Source organism: Coptis chinensis, chromosome 9 (genome assembly GCF_015680905.1).
Source record: "Coptis chinensis isolate HL-2020 chromosome 9, ASM1568090v1, whole genome shotgun sequence".
NCBI lineage: Eukaryota > Viridiplantae > Streptophyta > Magnoliopsida > Ranunculales > Ranunculaceae > Coptis > Coptis chinensis.
The window spans coordinates 65,105,908-65,123,022 of NC_141464.1; the positions used below are offsets into that span (position 1 = coordinate 65,105,908).

The 17,115-nt window shown below is 34.6% G+C and overlaps 1 protein-coding gene and 1 pseudogene across 3 annotated transcripts; one reads left to right on the plus strand and one right to left on the minus strand.

Annotated features, from left to right (window-relative positions):
* The first annotated feature begins 236 nt into the window (after positions 1 to 236).
* On the plus strand, positions 237 to 1,810 carry LOC147477367 (small ribosomal subunit protein mS79 (rPPR3b)-like). Of its 2 annotated transcripts, none has more exons than XM_086583838.1 (2): positions 237 to 701; positions 933 to 1,810. In XM_086583838.1, the coding sequence occupies exons 1-2, from the start codon at positions 374 to 376 to the stop codon at positions 1,526 to 1,528; spliced, it is 924 nt and encodes a 307-aa protein (XP_086439964.1). In that variant the 5' UTR covers positions 237 to 373; the 3' UTR covers positions 1,529 to 1,810. The 2 variants fall into 2 exon arrangements, with proteins under 2 accessions (XP_086439964.1, XP_086439965.1); XM_086583839.1 differs by having other exon boundaries at positions 242 to 701; positions 1,029 to 1,810.
* Positions 1,811 to 3,005: 1,195 nt separating this feature from the next.
* Positions 3,006 to 4,950, minus strand: LOC147477368 (uncharacterized; annotated as a pseudogene). The gene is made up of 3 exons (XR_015208244.1): positions 4,317 to 4,950; positions 3,949 to 4,226; positions 3,006 to 3,784 (listed from the first exon to the last, which is right to left on the minus strand). The product of XR_015208244.1 is annotated as an uncharacterized LOC147477368 (transcript).
* Positions 4,951 to 17,115: the final 12,165 nt, after the last annotated feature.

Consider the following 17,115-nt stretch of genomic DNA (forward strand, 5'->3'; position numbering starts at 1 on the left):
GTATATCTATAATTTTCTTCTGAGAACCCACCAGTTCATTACAGTCCACTGATCTAATTTTCTTAGTTATTCTATCTTTCAAATCATCTTATAGAGAAGAAAGACACCTTAGTAATGCTACCATGTATCAGCTGTATTCCGTATCACTGTATCAGTATGATGGGAATGGTCGAATGGATGTTAAGTTTATTCTGTCTGTGGTTACATTTTGCTTTCAATTCTTGAATCTGAAGAAAGCAATAGGCTTTGCATAAGTTACTGAGACGTATCATGGTTGTTTATCCTTCATATAACCAACCAAAGGCCATCTAATATATACTTTTGTTTAGCGTTTAACTCAAAAAAACTCCATTTCCAGTTCTAAAAACATAAAATGTCTTCTTCCTTGTCGCGTTTACACCGCATTTTCGCCAGCCCATCTTCAAAACCTCTTGCAAACCCAACAGCACCAACTCGCAAAGATCTAATTGATAATCTTTTTAAAGAAAAAACCCTCGCCATACTTGTCGAAAACTTCAAAAAATTGTCAGCACGCCCTTGGTTTCGCAAGAACGATAAAATCTACGTAAAAGTTATACGTCGTCTTGCATTAGCAAAGGAATTACCAAAGATTGAAGAAGTGCTAGAACATCAGAAGAAATTTGATGATATTACAAATGAAGGTTTTGCAATGAGACTCATTTCTTTGTATGGGAAAGCGGGTATGTTTCGTCATGCTTTCAAATTATTTGATGACATGCCTGAGCTAAAATGTGCACGTAGTGTTAAGTCGTTTAACACTCTTCTTAATGCTACTATACAATCTAAGAATTTTGATAAAACTGAAAAGTTGTTTCGAGAACTTTCATCCAGGTTGTCCATGACCCCAGATCATTATTCGTATAATATAGTAATTAAAGCTTTTTGTGAAATGGGGTCTTTGGATTCTGCAGTTTTGATGCTTGATGAGATGGAGAAGAATGGGGTGAACCCTGATTTGGTTTCTTTTAATACAATCTTGAATGGTTTTATAAAATGGTCATTTTCAGATGGTGAGAGGATTTGGGCTAGAATGGAAGAGACTGGCATTGTTCCAAATATAATAAGTTTCAATGCGAAGTTGCAGGGTTTGGTTAATGGCAGCAAGATATCAGAGGCAGTTGAATTAGCTAAACAGTTACAAAGTAGAGAAGTGAAACCTGATCATGGTACATATAATATTTTGATAAAATGTTGTTGCGATGTTGGGAACTTGGATGAAGCTAAAAGGCTATATGATCAATTCTTGAAAAGTGATTTTGCTCCGAATTGGACTACTTATGAGGCACTAATTCCATGTGTTTGTGAGAAAGGGGATTTCAATCTTGCTCTGAAGCTTTCTCAAGAGTGTCTTGGCTCTAATTGCTATCTTAACGCGGACACAGTGCAGGTTGTGGTGGATGGGTTGGTGAAAGAGTCAAAGGTTGAGGAAGCGAAGAAGCTTGTAGAGCTTAAAAGCTCAACAAACTGTGGCCATTGGAATTTGGGAATGCGTCAAGAAGACGAGTAATCTGTTTTTCCTTTCATTTTTCGTCGGGCAAGTTGTCCATGCATCAGTAGAATGTGTACTTTATTTGTTCTATTTTTAAACACCTTGGAACCGTGATCTGAAGCGTTTGGTTTCCTTGCAAAGTTAGATCTGGTATCAACACGGTCTAACCAGAACATATGGTGCGGCCTGAGTTCCACACTTTTTATGTAGAGAAACGAGTTAGAAAGGGTCGAGGAAATAAACCCAATTGTCATGGCAGCCAGTTAACCTTTTTTATTTTATTTAGGAATATGCGTGTCATTTAGTGTGTGCTTGTTCACCTTTTGTTGTCATTTCTGCAAATTATGTGGTTCCATCGCCGGCTGCTTTTGTATCAAGGAATCCTCTTAAAATCTACAAATTGATGTACATGCAGTTATTGGCATCTTTCAGAACTAGTTTCTCCTTCAGAGGTTTAAGAACTTGAAACCTCTTCTTCTGCATGCAGTTCACAAACTTGCAAACTAATCAACTACTTGGTTGGTATCATAAATTGTTTCTAGGTGTGCATCAAGGTTGGATGTGAAATTTTCAATTATCAGTGAACACCTCAACCTGAGCAACCCCAAAAAAATAAAATAAAATAAAATAAAATAAAAAATAAAAAATAATAATAATAAATAAATAAAAAATAATAATAATAATAATAATATATATATATATTATATCTATCTAATAAAAAGCAATGGTGTGGAGCCCATAGAGACTCCATCCAATGGTTGCCATTGTCTTTTCTAAGTTGTGACATGGCAGATCCAAGTGTTTGGAGAGTTTGTGTAATTTTATTAAGTGTAATCAATACTATGGAATCTATCCAAAAATCAATCAAAAGTCAACAATTACTGCTGGACTTATAAATTGTTGAAATTTAGTCATAAACTGATGGCGCTTCCAATTGATTTGGGCTTATAGATAATGGGTAGTGGGATGGCCCGGCACCGTTATTTATAAATTGAGTTGTTTTATTTGGGTTTGTCATGGAATATTTTCTTTTAAAAATCTTATGCCTTTACTGAAGCGCGATGAGTTGTCGGGATAATGTCGCAGGCGCGTCGAGGTCTCGCGGGCCGTAGGCACGGGCATACCCTAGTATATATAAACGTCCAAATGGTTTTATCAAATCCTCTAGAAAATGCAATGATAGTTCCAAGTAAGTCAAATGCCAGTGCGCACTTGGAAATGTGCAGAGATCCTTACGAATATCCCAGAGCATTTTGTCGCCAATATTTACGAGTTATGACGACACTGACGATGGGGAAATGGAACAATGTCCTTAGATATTAAAGAAAACCTCAACCTCAACTGTAACTGTCAGAGTATCTAGAAATTTAAGGTTACATCTACACATCAGAAACATCGAAAGGCCAATTGAAGCATTAGATCTGTATCATAAATTTGGAAATACTTTGTGATCTTCAAATAGTATTAATACAAATCTGCAAGTATAATATAGATCTTACACATGAAATTGGAAATTACTGTTTAATCAAAGCAATTTCCAAATTTATTATTCCCAAACAGGTTTTAGAATCAGTTGCCGGATGCAAATAAACATGAGATTCTACACAAACAAACATTTTGTCAAACACAACAAATTGTTACATCACAAAAAGCATATCAGTAACACACATCATCCCCAGAATGTCCACTGGCCTTCAGTAGAAGTGGATCCCACTGCATAAGCTCGTTGCAAGGTCCGCTTTTAACACCAACAGCCTGGAGTTGATTGGAGCTACTGACAGAAGTCTTTAATTTTTTCTCTGCATATACTGATTTCAAACGGATACGCTCGGCTCTGGATCCAATGATTTGTCCCACTATTGAAGCTGCAATAGTAATGGCCATTGCTGTCTTAGGCATCAACACGGACTTCCTAAGCATGGCAATGAAAGGGACAGCAGCATGCACTGCTACAAACCAGGAAGGTGAGAACTTTTTTGTGTGCTCTCTCCATATTCCCAAAGGAACGTTAGCTGCCATGCCCAAGGCACCGATCACCAGCATTTTCGTAGGCAAAGCCTGAGGGCGGAGAGTTTTGACAAGGACCGTCCTCGCCAGAGCTGCTCGAGCTGCTATGATGGCTGGGGGGCACTTAAATTTCATGCCAGGAGGAGGCTGGAGAGCCTTTGCCACCAGTGGCAGGACACCACTGACTGCCCTGTAAGACTTGGCAATTGGGCAGTTCCCAGATTGCAACCACTCATTCCCTAGTGCTTCATGGGAAGAATTTGCTCCCTATTAAATAAAAACAAACAAGTCTCAATAGCAAGCAAAAGCAATACCGGAACAATTATGAAGAGATGAAAAACAAACAAGTCACAATAGCAAGCAAAAGCAATACCGAAACAATTATGAAGAGATAAAAATTACACTTTGCAACTAACAGAATGACCACCTACCTTCGAAGAATTCTTCTTAGACGAATCAGCTTTCTTCCACTTATCATTGAACGAATCAAAGCTAAAGGGCCCTCCTGGTCCAAAGGCCGAGAGACTAATGGTGGCTGCCTTTGCAGCTAGAGGATTAAACTGAGGTTGAGCTGTCACCTGCTCTAAATCCTCAGAATGCACGAATGATTTTCCAGAGAGCGGGACCACTCCATCATGCCCATGAAAAAGCCTAAACGCCATATCAAAATTTGGACCATCTTCAAAATTGGACCTTTTGCTCCTTGTACCTGTCAAAAAGTGTAGCAAAATCAATAACATGCTACTAGAGTCCATCAAATTCCACCTAAATGAAACCATACCGAAGAAAAAGAGCTTACATGCATTGGGAAATTCACTGGTGAAGAGAAAGAGAAGTTGGTAGGCTCATTGATGTTCCTCAAAAAATGGGCACCGTTGGATACCCTGATCGTCAAATGGGCATTCAGACGAAGGCATTTCCATATTAAATCCACTTAAGAAAGATTCCATCTCAATAAAACTGCTTTATCTGCAACAAACGAAGAAGGTTTCCTATTATTATATTTCAAATGAAAACAAATCCACAGTAGCTTCAATCAGCAAATCAACCAGCATTTCATAAAAACTCTAACAAAACCTGCAACGTAAAGAGACACTTATTTCTACAACTCAAAATGTGCATTTAGCTTTTCGAATCGTTGTTAGCATCTAATCTGTCCACTAAATCACGATATGCGAAGTCAGGCACACATACTACGGATCACAAGTCAGAGATCATCAGCACAACGGCTACGACATCCATTATTAAACGGTAAACCGACAGTGTAATTCCACTAATCAGCTCTGGTTATCTAAACGGTGCCCATAGGCAAACTAAATTGTAATAAAAAGTGGGCTTAATCATATCCATGTGAAGCACAAATCTCAAACAAATGAATGAAAATAAAAGAGTTCTAGTAATACTAATAATTCAATAAAAAAAAAAAAAAAAAGATGGGTGGATAAAAATACCTCTCTATTATCTTGTTGTTCGATGGAATCGAAGACGGCAACCAAAAACAACTACTGCTAAGAAATAAGAAAAGATAAAAGAAGAGAAGAGAATATATTTTAGTAGGAGTAGACAATTTTTGCTTCTTATGGAGGAAATTTTGGCGTGTTCAACACACGCCTAAATTGACATTTTCCTCCTTCTTCACTTTTTTTCTATCGTTGAATTAGTTGGTTGAAATTGGCTATCGTGATTGGTTAATCGGCCGAGTGGTTGGGTACAAAAATGCCACATTCCAAGTCCACGCCAAAGAAACACGTGCTTCTTGCCTGCTCAATGGGTAGTAAATGGAATGTGAATTTTGAGGACCAGTGAAATAAAGCATGGCCATCTGTTATTTATTTGGAGTAAAATATGTTTATTACTGCTGCTGATATTGTCTTTGGTGTCGGTGCTACTTGGCTTGAAATGAGAAAAACTAAACATTTTCATGTTCACACGATTATATATTTACTTTTTGGATGCGAGTTCAATAAGCCTAATTTATAATTCTTAGACTCCCCTAATAACTCTCTAGATACTCCATATCTTAAGTGTCATCCAAATTATATTTTTCTTTTCAAAAATTAAAAATAGAACCAAATAAACAATTAATAACTTATCCAATTAAATAATAAAAAACTTAATTATATTTTCACAAACAAATCAAACAAAAAAAAAATCAAAACCCAAAGAAAAGTTGGGCGCCCAAAAAATTAACATTTTTCATTTTCAATCCTCTCTCTTTCTTTTTATTCTCACAAAATTTCACTTTTTATTACTTTACTTTAGTTCTCTATCTATTGACTTAAACAAAGGTTCAGTGTATACTGTATATAAATGTAAAAAAATATAATGATTTGTTTCGCACTTGGGCGCCCAATTCAATTTTTTGTTTTTTCGCCCAACTCAATTCTTTTTGGTGTTAAGGTTTATTTTTTATTTACTTTCTTTCTTTATTTGTTTAATTTGTTTGTGGAAATATAGGTAAGTTTTTTTTATTTATTTGTTACTATTTTTTGTATTTACTATTTAATTAAGTAAGTTATTTATAATTAATTTGTTTCTATGTTTGCTTTTCAAATTTTGGAAAAAGATAATAGGATTTGTTGGCCACATAGAAAATAGAGTCCCAAGAGAGTTATAGATGGAGTCTGAGTAGAACTACTCGGATGCATCTACTATCTATATATTAAAGCAGAGACCTCTGAAACAGATTTTTTTTCTCTCCTACGTGACACTCTAATATGAGATATAACATTTTCTCTTTCCTATATGGCACTCTAATGTGAAAGATAGTCTTTTCTAATAATTTATAATCCCACGTATATGGAACATATTTAGAGAGTTTGAGTGTATTTATAATTCTTATATTTGGAGAGTTTGAATGTATTTCTAATTCTTATATATTTGATCAAATAAAAAAAATTACTTTCTTATTACGAATCAAACACTTTTAGTGTTCCAATTCTTATATATTTAATCAAATAAAAAAAAAAATTGCTAAAAAATAGGTGATTTGTATAAGCTAATTCCATATTACAAATCATATTTTCAAGTGTAAGTAGTGTATTCATTGAGGATATGAAAACAATCAATCTGTTTTAGTAATTTGATAGATATTTTAGTGGTTTGTACACATTAGTACGTAAGCCGAGCGGTGATGAATTACCGCTAAATCATAATAAATCTAAGAAAACTATTATACAAGTTAGATCGAGTTTAAGATAATTCCATTTGAAAATTTCAGATTAATATCCTAAACCACAAAGTGAAGAGGCTATCTCAATTTGATCCCTTAGTTTCCAAATACTTATACACCATAATCATTTGCTTTCATTAACATTATTTGGTTTTATTTTTAATAAAAATATATTTAGATTCGAAAATTTGCCGCTAAATCACCATAAATCTAATAAAACTATTATACAAGCTAGATCGAGTTTAAGATAATTCCATTTGAAAATTTCGGATTAATATCTTAAACCACAAAGTGAAGAGACTATCTCAATTTGATCACTTAGTTTCAAGTACTTATGCACCATAATCATTTTCATTAACGTATTTTGGTTTATTTTCAATAAAAATATATTCTGATTCAAAAATTTGTGAGAGACATTTTGTAAAGCCTTTTCAGCACACAAAATATTTAATAGATCTCGGGCATATGCCAGTCCAAAATCTAGTTTATATACGAAAGTAGAGACCTCTAAATGAGGATTTTCTCTCTCCTATGTGGCACTCTAATATGAGAGTTAGTTTTTTCTCTCTTTTATGTGGCACTCTAATATGAAATATAGTCTTTTCTAATAGCCTATAATCCCACGTACATTGAACCTTTTTGGAGAGTTTGAGTGTATTTCTAATTCTTATATTTGGAGAGTTTTAGTGTATTTCCAATTCTTATATTTTGAGAGTTTGAGTGTATTTCCAATTCTTATATATGTAATCAAATAAAAAAAAATTGCTAAAAAATAGGTGATTTGTAAAAGGTAATTTCCTATTACGAATCAAACACTTTTAGTGTTCCAATTCTTATATATTTGATCAAATAAAAAAAAAATTGCTAAAAAATATGTGATTTGTAGAAACTAATTCCCTATTACAAATCATACAATTGTAATGTCTATGAAAAAGCACCGACTTATTTCGAATATATCCTTAACACGGCCTCAAAACATAATTAAAAACAATTATACAAAAAATAACATTACAAAATATATAATAGAAAATGAAAAAAAAAAATAAATAACGGCAAAACAATAATGACAAATATTTAAAAATATATATAATACTGAATGAAACTAACGACAAAAAACAATTAATGGGGAACTGAAAAATGGATGCAAATGCATCGAACTAACCTCAAATAATATTTAACGGGAAATCGAAAACTGGATGCAAATGCAAGCATTAAACTAATCTTAAAAAGTAATTAATAGAAAATTGGAATATTGATACAACTGCATTAAACTAACCTCAAAGAATAATTAATGGAAAATCAAAACTTGGATGCAAATACATCAAACTAACATAAAAAAATAATTATCAGAAAATCAGAAACTGGATGCAAATGTATTGAACTAACTCCCAAATATTAAATTAATGGGGAATCGGGAACTGGATGCAACTGTATTGAACTAACCTCAAAGAAAAATTAATTATAAATTGGAAATATGATGCAAATGCGTGGAACTAATCTTAAAAAATAATTAACGGAAAATCGGAAACCATATGCAACTGCACTGAACTAATCTCAAAAAATAAACTGGATGCAAATGCATTGAACTAACCTCAAGAAAAAATTAACGAGAAATCGGAAACTAGATGCAAATTTATTGAACTAACCTCAAACAATAATTAACGGGAAATCGGAAACTAGATGCAAATGCAACTTTATCAAATAATAAAAGAGAAATCGGAAACTGGATGCAAATGCATTAAACTAATCTCACATAATAATTAACGGGAAATCAGAAACTGGATGCAAATGCATTGAACTGACCTCAAAGAACAATTAACAGAAAATTGGAAATTGGATGCAAATGTATTGAAGTAATAGAAAAGAATAATTAACTAGAAATCAGAAAATAGATGCAACTGCATTGAACTGATTTCAAAAAATAAATAACGGGAATTGAAAATTTGATACAACTGCATTAAACTAACCTCAAAATATAAATAACGGAAAATCAGAAACTGGATGTAAATACATTGAACTAACCTCAAAACATAGTTGGGTTATATGTTGTGGGAATGTTTCGATAAGTATAGTTTTGCATTTAAAATGATGTTTATCTTATCTCTTTTCATATGATTGGGAACTCCTTACTATTCAAGTAGCTTCAATATATATGAACTTCACCTTATTAGGCAATCTCACAAAACTTCAATCAAACTTCTATTATTAAACAACAAAATGAAGTTGAAGGGTTTTATCAAAGGTGAGTTCTTTCTTCTTAATGGAGAGTGAGGTTTTCACGTTATAAGAAATTTGGTTGAGTGATAAATATAATATTAATATATAATAGTTCTGCATATTTACAAATATTTTTCAGAATAATTAATATAACAACACCCGTTCGTAGATCATCTTTGAAGATTCCACATAGTGAGTCATGTATAATTTAAAGAATAATTAATGGGAAATCGGGAACTGGATAATCTTCGATGATCCTACATAGTAAATCAAACATAATTTATTTTTTATGTCATGTTTGCAAGGACATTATAGATGGATCAATAGAAGTTGGTATTATGTTACACACCACATTGGATAATTAAAAGGAAATCGGAAACTGGATTCAAATACATAACTGAGCTCAAAGAGTAATTAATGGGAAATGGGAAAACTTTATGCAAATGTAATAAACTAAACTAAAAAGTAATTAACTAGAAATGGAGCTGGGTGCAATTGCATTAAACTAACGTCAGATAATAACTAACGGAAAATTAGAAATTGGATGCAAATCCTTGAAAAATATTTAACGGGAAATAAAAAACGCTATACAAATACATCAAACAAACCTCAGATAATAATTAATGGGAAACCGGAAACTGGATGCAAATGCATTGAACTAAACTCAAAAAATAATTAACAGAAAATCAAAAATCGAATGCAACTGCATTGAACTAACCTCATAGAATAATTGGTGGGAAATCGGAAACTAAATGCAAATGAATTGAAATAATCTCAAAGAATAATTAACGGGAAATCAGAAACCGAATATAATTGCATCGAACTAACCTCAAAGCATAAATAATCATAAACTAGATGCAAATGTATTGAACTAACCTCAAAGAATTGGATCCAAATGCAATGAACTAATCTCAAAGACTAATTAACGAAAAATTGGAAAATGGATGAAACTACACTGAACTAACCTAAATGAATAATTAACGGGAAATTATAAATTTGATGTAACTGCATTGAACTAACCTCAAAAAATAATTAACGGAAAATCGGAAACTTGATGCAAATGCATTAAACTAACCTCAAAGATTAATTAACATAAAATCATAAATTGGATGCAATTGCATTGAACTAACCTCAAAGAATAATTAACGAAAAACCAAAAACTAGATGCAACTGCATTAAACTAAAATCAGATATTAACTATTGGGAAATCACAAATTAGATGCAAATACATTGAAATAACCTAAAAAAATAGTTAACTAGAAATCAGAAGTCGAATGTAACTGCATCGCACTGACCTCAAAGCATAAATGTCCGCTTTTTAGCCTTCTCACATGAGTAATTCATTAAAAGTAATTAGGAACCAAAACGAAAGTGAGTTTATAAAAACAGACTCTTACATATATGCAAAATGTATAGAAATTATAAACTATCGAACTAACCTAGAAAAACAATTATTAGAAATCGTAAACTGGATCTTGAGATGTAGTGAACTAACCTCAAAAAGTAATTAATGGGAGATTGGAACACGGATGCAAATACAATGAACTAATCTCAAATACTAATTAACTAAAACATCTAAAAATTGGATGCAACATCTTGAATTAACCTTAATGAATAACTAACGGGAAATCATAAAGTGGATGCAATTACACTGAACTAACCTCAAATAATAATTAACGGGAAATCGAAAACTTGATGCAACTGCATTGAACTAACCTCAAAGAATAATTAATGAGAATTTGGAAACTGGATGCAACTTACTATATTAAACTAACATAAAAAAATAATTAATGGAAAATCAGAAACTTGATGTAAATACATTGAACTAATAACCCTAAAATATATTTGTGTTATATGTAGGGGGAATAAATGTCTCGACAAATATAGTTTTGCATTTTAAGTAATGTTTACCATAATTCTTTTATTGTGATTGATTGGAAATGCCTTGCTATTCAAGTAGTTTCAATATTATCTTCGCTACATTGGGCATTCTCATAAAATTTCAATAAAACTTCAATTGTTAAACCTAACAATAAAAAGAAGTCGATGAGTTTTATCAAGGCTTGATGATTCCTTTTTATAGAGAATGGTGCAAGAAATTTATATGAGTAATTAATATAATTTTCATATCTCATAGCTATACATAGTTGCTAATATTTTTTAGAATAATTTAATATAACGGAACCCGTTCGTAAGACACGTTCATGTGATAAATATTTTCAAGTGGGAGTAGTGTATTCTTTGATGATATAAAAACAATCAATCTGTTTTAATGATTTATACACATTAAATGCGTCTATTTGGCGGTGGTGATTTACCGCTAAATCACCATAAATCTAATAAAACTATTATACAAGCTAGATCGAGTTTAAGATAATTCCATTTGAAAATTATGGATTAATATCCTAAACCACAAAGTGAAGTTGCTATCTCAATTTGATCTCTTAGTTTCCAAGTACTTATGCACTATAATCGTTGTTCATTAACGTATTTCGGTTTATTTTCAATAAAAATATATTCTGATTCAAAAATTTGCTGCTAAATCACCATAAATCTAAGAAAACTATTATACAAGCTAGATCGAGTTTAAGATAATTCTATTTGAAAATTATAGATTAATATCCTAAACCACAAAGTGAAGAGACTATCTCAATTTGATATCTTAGTTTCCAAGTACTTATGCACCATAATCGCTACTCATTAACGTATTTCGGTTTATTTTCAATAAAAATATATTCTGATTCGAAAATTTGTGTGAGACATTTTGTAAAGCCTTTTCAGCACACAAAATATTTAATAGAGCCCGGGCGTATGCCCAAGTCTAAAATCTAGTGTATTTACTAATAAGTACACCATGATCTTGAATGCACACATGACACATCACACTAAATACTCCCATTAATATTCTAAGGTGTTTGTTACTACCGGACCCCATATTGTGTTGGGCAGACCCCAAAAAAAAACAATTATTACAAATGTGCCATTGGGCCCAAAAGTTGTTTTGTGTTGGGCACCTCCCAAACCAAAGTGAATTTGACTTGTTGCAACCTTTTCAGCCCTTCTCTTCTATTCTCTTATATTCTCTTCTCTTCCACCATAAAAAATCTTAAACCCTTAAACCCTAAAGAAAACTAACACTAACACTAAACACTAATGGAAGAGCCCAACCCCATTTTAGAACATGAAGATGAAGAAGAAAATGTAATGCATCATGTGTAGGAACCGTTATTTTCAGAACGAATATTTCTACAAACCGCGAGAACCCACGCGCAGCGGAATTAATGGGTTCTCACGATTTTGGATTAGAGAACATACCTTTTAGAATTCGCTAAAATATAATCTCAGAGAATCAAAGCTTTATCAAATCCGAAATCAACCCCTTGATCTTCTGTTGTATTCCTTTAGAACAGATTGGACATTGTGTGGGCAACGATCTACCAATCCCCTTCTTTCTCACAAAGCTAGATCCAATTTTGGATCTATCTTTCCTTGCCTCTTTTTCTAATCCAGTGAATAGTGAAAATGTTAAGTTCGGCCAAGAGAAAGAGTATTCTATTTATAGGCAACAACAGGGACCATGAGGAGAAATTAGGGTTGGGACTCCTGACGGGCTTGGGCTTCCCATGTTCACCCAGAACACACACAACCCAAGTCCGTCAACAAATGACTTATTCCACTAAAGGCCATTGTTGTATTACTGCCCTAATCCCAAATTACGTGTCAACGTTTATGGGCTCCATATTATATGCTCGTTGATCTCCCCGTGTCTAAGATATTGAATGTCCGTTGATTAAATCAAGTTACTGACAACTACATTAATCAACTTCTTATGTCCTTGAGTAGTACCACTCAACCTCATTGTCATGTCGGGATAAATCCACCTGTAGGGTTTACATGACAATCTTTTTGAGCTCCTCAAGGGGACATCATCAACCCGACCTCTTGCGGACACGGATTCCTTTTATAATCAACATCACACCTTACATACAATGTCATTACCTAATCCATCGAGTTTGTTGATTCACAAATGAATCTCACTCATTAATGATTTAAAGCAATGTACAATGCATGTAAGTGCCCGTTATTATATCCGGATTAGGAGGACAAACATCCATAATAATAGAGGCGTTTGTTATCTTATATAGTCAGTACAAAGTGTACTAGTGTAATCCTATAGTCAAGATAGACTAATACCATATTATACTACAACCGTACTAATGGTTTGTCCAAATCCATCTAGGTTGTGAACGATTACTTATACTTTATAAGGTACTGATGATATGATCTTCTGTGTGTTCACACTATATCATCTACAACATAAAGTATTAGACACATGCATATAACTAATAACATATATAATATGCATAACATTTGCCCATATGATTCTCATTAAAAAAAAAAGAATTAGAGTTAATACAAAAGTAATGTTTTTAGTATATAACCCTATCATCATGACCCCATTCAAGAAGAAAATGTAGAACAAGTTCCAAGTGACCCCATTCAAGAAGAAAATGTAGAATAAGTTCAAAGTGAAGAAAATAGAGGAATGGATGATGATGCATTTAATAAGAATAAGGTAAATCTAAATTAAACATAATTATGCATGTAGTAATTATGCATGTAGTAATTATTCATGTAGTAATTATTCATGTGTACAATGATGTATAGAGAAAATTCAAAGGCTTAAACAACCCGGCTAGGTCGTTCGTATTGCACACCAAACGGTATGGCCACACCGTTTGGATTGAGTCCCAAACGATGTGGCCATGTCGTTTGGGATTTGGACTTTGAAAAAGAAAACTTACCGGTGTGGCCACACCATTTGGACTAAGTCCCAAACGACTTGGCCACACCGTTTGTGACTCAGTCCAAATGGTGTGGCCATGTCATTTGGGATTTGAACTTTGAAAAATACGATGTTCTATTTTTTGGCCTCTTGACCGGTGTGGCCACACCGTTTGGACTAAGTCCCAAATGACATGGCCACACCGTTTGGGACTCAGTCCAAACGGTGTGGCCATGTCTTTTAAGATTTGAACTTTGAAAAAATATGAAGTTCTGTTTTTTGGCCTCTTGACCGGTGTGGCCACACCATTTGGACTAAGTCCCAAACGACTTGGCCACACCATTTGGGACTCAGTCCAAACGGTGTGTCCATGTCGTTTGGGATATGAAGTTCTGTTTTATGATTTGAACATAGAAAAACACAAACAGTGGTAAACGGTGTGTTTGTGGCATTTGGTACTTAAGCCAAACATCAATTAACAACTGTTCTTCATTTAGGATCCTTCGGTGTGTTTCGAGAACTCTGGAAACTCGAATGACGTGGATGATGTTCAACCGCTTTCAATGGAAACAATGAAATATTTACTACGGGAAGAGGTACATAGTAGGCATTGTTTTCACTTGTTTTTATTTTCTAAATGAAATTATATTAGTTTATTGATTGTTGTTTTCTTTCATATCTTTAGGTATTTCATACTGCGTAATGGCGAATTGGTTGGGCAACTACTCTGGGAAAACAATGTAATGTGGTTGTGGTAATTGGGAAGTCGCAGAATGCTAACGGGAACCGAGTACCAAGGCTGGATTGAGCTTGCGAGAGTTCAGGCGTGTATCGTTCACACAAAAAAGTAGAGAAGGCTAATAAGAGAAATATGGGAACCAAGAAACGTGGATGTCCATTTAAGTTAAGATGTATTTTCCAACGCGGCACTATCGATAGTTGGAAAATTGTCGTTCTTAATGGTGTTCACAACCATCCATTGGCGAAGACCCTTGAAGGACATGCATTTGCTACTCGACTGACCGTTCCACAATTCGAGTTCTTGTCAGAGATGACTCAAAATGGAGTTAAGCCTAAAGAAGTTTTGAAGTCCATCAGACATAGGTTTCCTAATAACCTATCTAGCATATGTCAAGTCTACAATGCCAGGCACAAGGTGAGGACATTGGATATGAACGATCGCTCGCAAATGCAGAGATTGTGTGAGTTGTTAGCAGAAAACCATTATTTCGAGGACATGAGAGAGGATACGAATACGGATAAGATAATGGGATTGTTATGGGCCCATCCGGACGGTGTTAAAATGGCTCGGACTTTTCCAAAAGTTTTCATCATAGACACAACCTACAAAACCAATAAGTATCGGTAGCCTTTTGTACAGTTTATGGGGGTGACTTCAACCTGGAAGTCTTTCACGGTCTGTCAGTGTGTTTCGATCAAAAATGGCGATAGACTATGAGTGGGCTTTGCGTCAGTTTAATGGCTTGCTGGGTAAAGAAAGGCCATCTGTGATCGTGTCTGATAGGGACTTGGCCTTGATGAGTGCCGCTGATATTGTGTTTCCTGACGCGCACAAGCATCTCTGTAGATGGCATATCTCTATGTGTGTCCTTCAGAAATGCAATGATTTTTTTCCCACCACAGAACTTGTAGATAAAGGCCAGTTATCATGGAACACTATAGTGAAATCGAAGACTGAGGATATCTTCAACCATTAGAATTCTTTGCTTTGGAAAAACAAAGATATAGGGTTGAGTACTCAATTTTGTTAGTTATCCGTGAGAGACTTGGTTGCCTTACAAGGATCGATTAGGTATCTTTGTTGGACGATCAACACATTCACTTTTGGGAGTACAATGACCAATAGAGTCAAAGGGTCTCATGCTTTCGGGTGAAAGCGTGTTCTAGGAAACACAAATAGACATGATTTTCTAAGTATGTTCTACTTGATCCACGATTTTAGAGATCTAGGCTGTGCGAGATTAGAGGTGCGTTTGAGAAGAGTCCGATTGTAACCCAAAGACCACCACCACGGATTCCTTTATTTCGTGGACTCAAAAACCTGGTCTCAAGAAAATGTTTGGACTTGCTTTATGAAGAACTAGTTACCCGTGTAAAGCCCGTCTTTGTTAAGGACTCTGAGTTCATTTTGTGGGTGTTATTTGTGCACCAGTCATGGATTGCCATGTGCTCACGAAATCATTGAACTTCAAAAGCAAGAACGTTCCATATCTTTGAGTGCTATCGATCCCTTTTGGAAAACTCTGTCTGTTTTTCCAAGTGTGTCGGTGGGTGTTGGTCCCGATTGTAGACCTTCGATGGATATGTTTATGAAAAGGTATGAAATGGCTTATGAAGAAGAGCTGAGGGTTGTGGTTAGGAAACTTATGGAGATTGTTGTGCCAGAAAGTACATGGTTAAAACCAGTTCATGAGGAGGCGAAAACCAAAGGTTGGCCTAAGGGTAGCTGCAAGAGAAAGCTTCCAACTGAGGATGAGAACTCTTCAAAGCGAGATTCATCTGGTTTTGAACATTCCCAACGTGAGCATGAAGAGTAGATCTCGTCGCAACAATCGGAATGTACACCAAATTCCAAGCCTTCTCATAAAACACCCACACCATTGAAATACGCTACTCCAAACCCACCTGCAGAGAAGTCTTCTCCGAAACCACCTTTGCCACAAAAAAAAAAAAACCACACCACAGAAGAACTCTTCTAAAAAATCACCTTAATTTACCACCTAAAACAACCACACCACGGAATAACTCTTCTAAAAAATCACCTTTACCACCTAAAACAACCACACCACGGAATAACTCTTCTAAAAAATCACCTTAAAAGTTAGACATTGGCATCCTGAGGGGGCCGAAACATTATGGTTTGGATATTCCAGAAGAACTGCACAAATATATTGTTAAAGTGGATGACCCTATGGGTGATGGCAATTTCGGGTATAGAGCAATGTGCATTGCACTAGGAAGAAGTCAGGAAGAGTGGCCGTGGATGAGAAATGAGTTGTTACAAGAACTTAATGACAACCTCCCCCTATACTGTACATTGTACACTCACAGTGAAGTTAGTTTTGTGAAACCTACAATTTCTCATGCATGTGGTTGGGCACCCTATAATAAGTGGATGATCATGCCCTTTGTTGGATATCTATTTGCTTCGAGATTTAATGTCGTCCTCGTACATTTAGGAAATATGTACTGCCATCTTATCTTGCCACTGAGAACCTAAGCAAATCCTAAGAGAGTAAAGAAAGTATTGGGTGCTTGCTTACGTCTGGGGATGTCATTTTGTCCATGTTGAACTTGTTGATGATTGTCGGTTCCAAAACCGATGTGAAGATGGCGTAGAGCTCGACAATTTAATTGCGAGATAGTTGGGATCTTGCATTACAAGCAAGACAAAGCGTAATT

Bases quoted from the DNA above. Each gene is read 5' to 3' on its own strand.
- LOC147477367 (XM_086583838.1), top strand. From the start codon at position 374: ATGTCTTCTTCCTTGTCGCGTTTACACCGCATTTTCGCCAGCCCATCT. The intron at 702-932 runs GTATGTTTCGTC...TGGATTCTGCAG, and splicing joins TTCTTTGTATGGGAAAGCGG to TTTTGATGCTTGATGAGATG.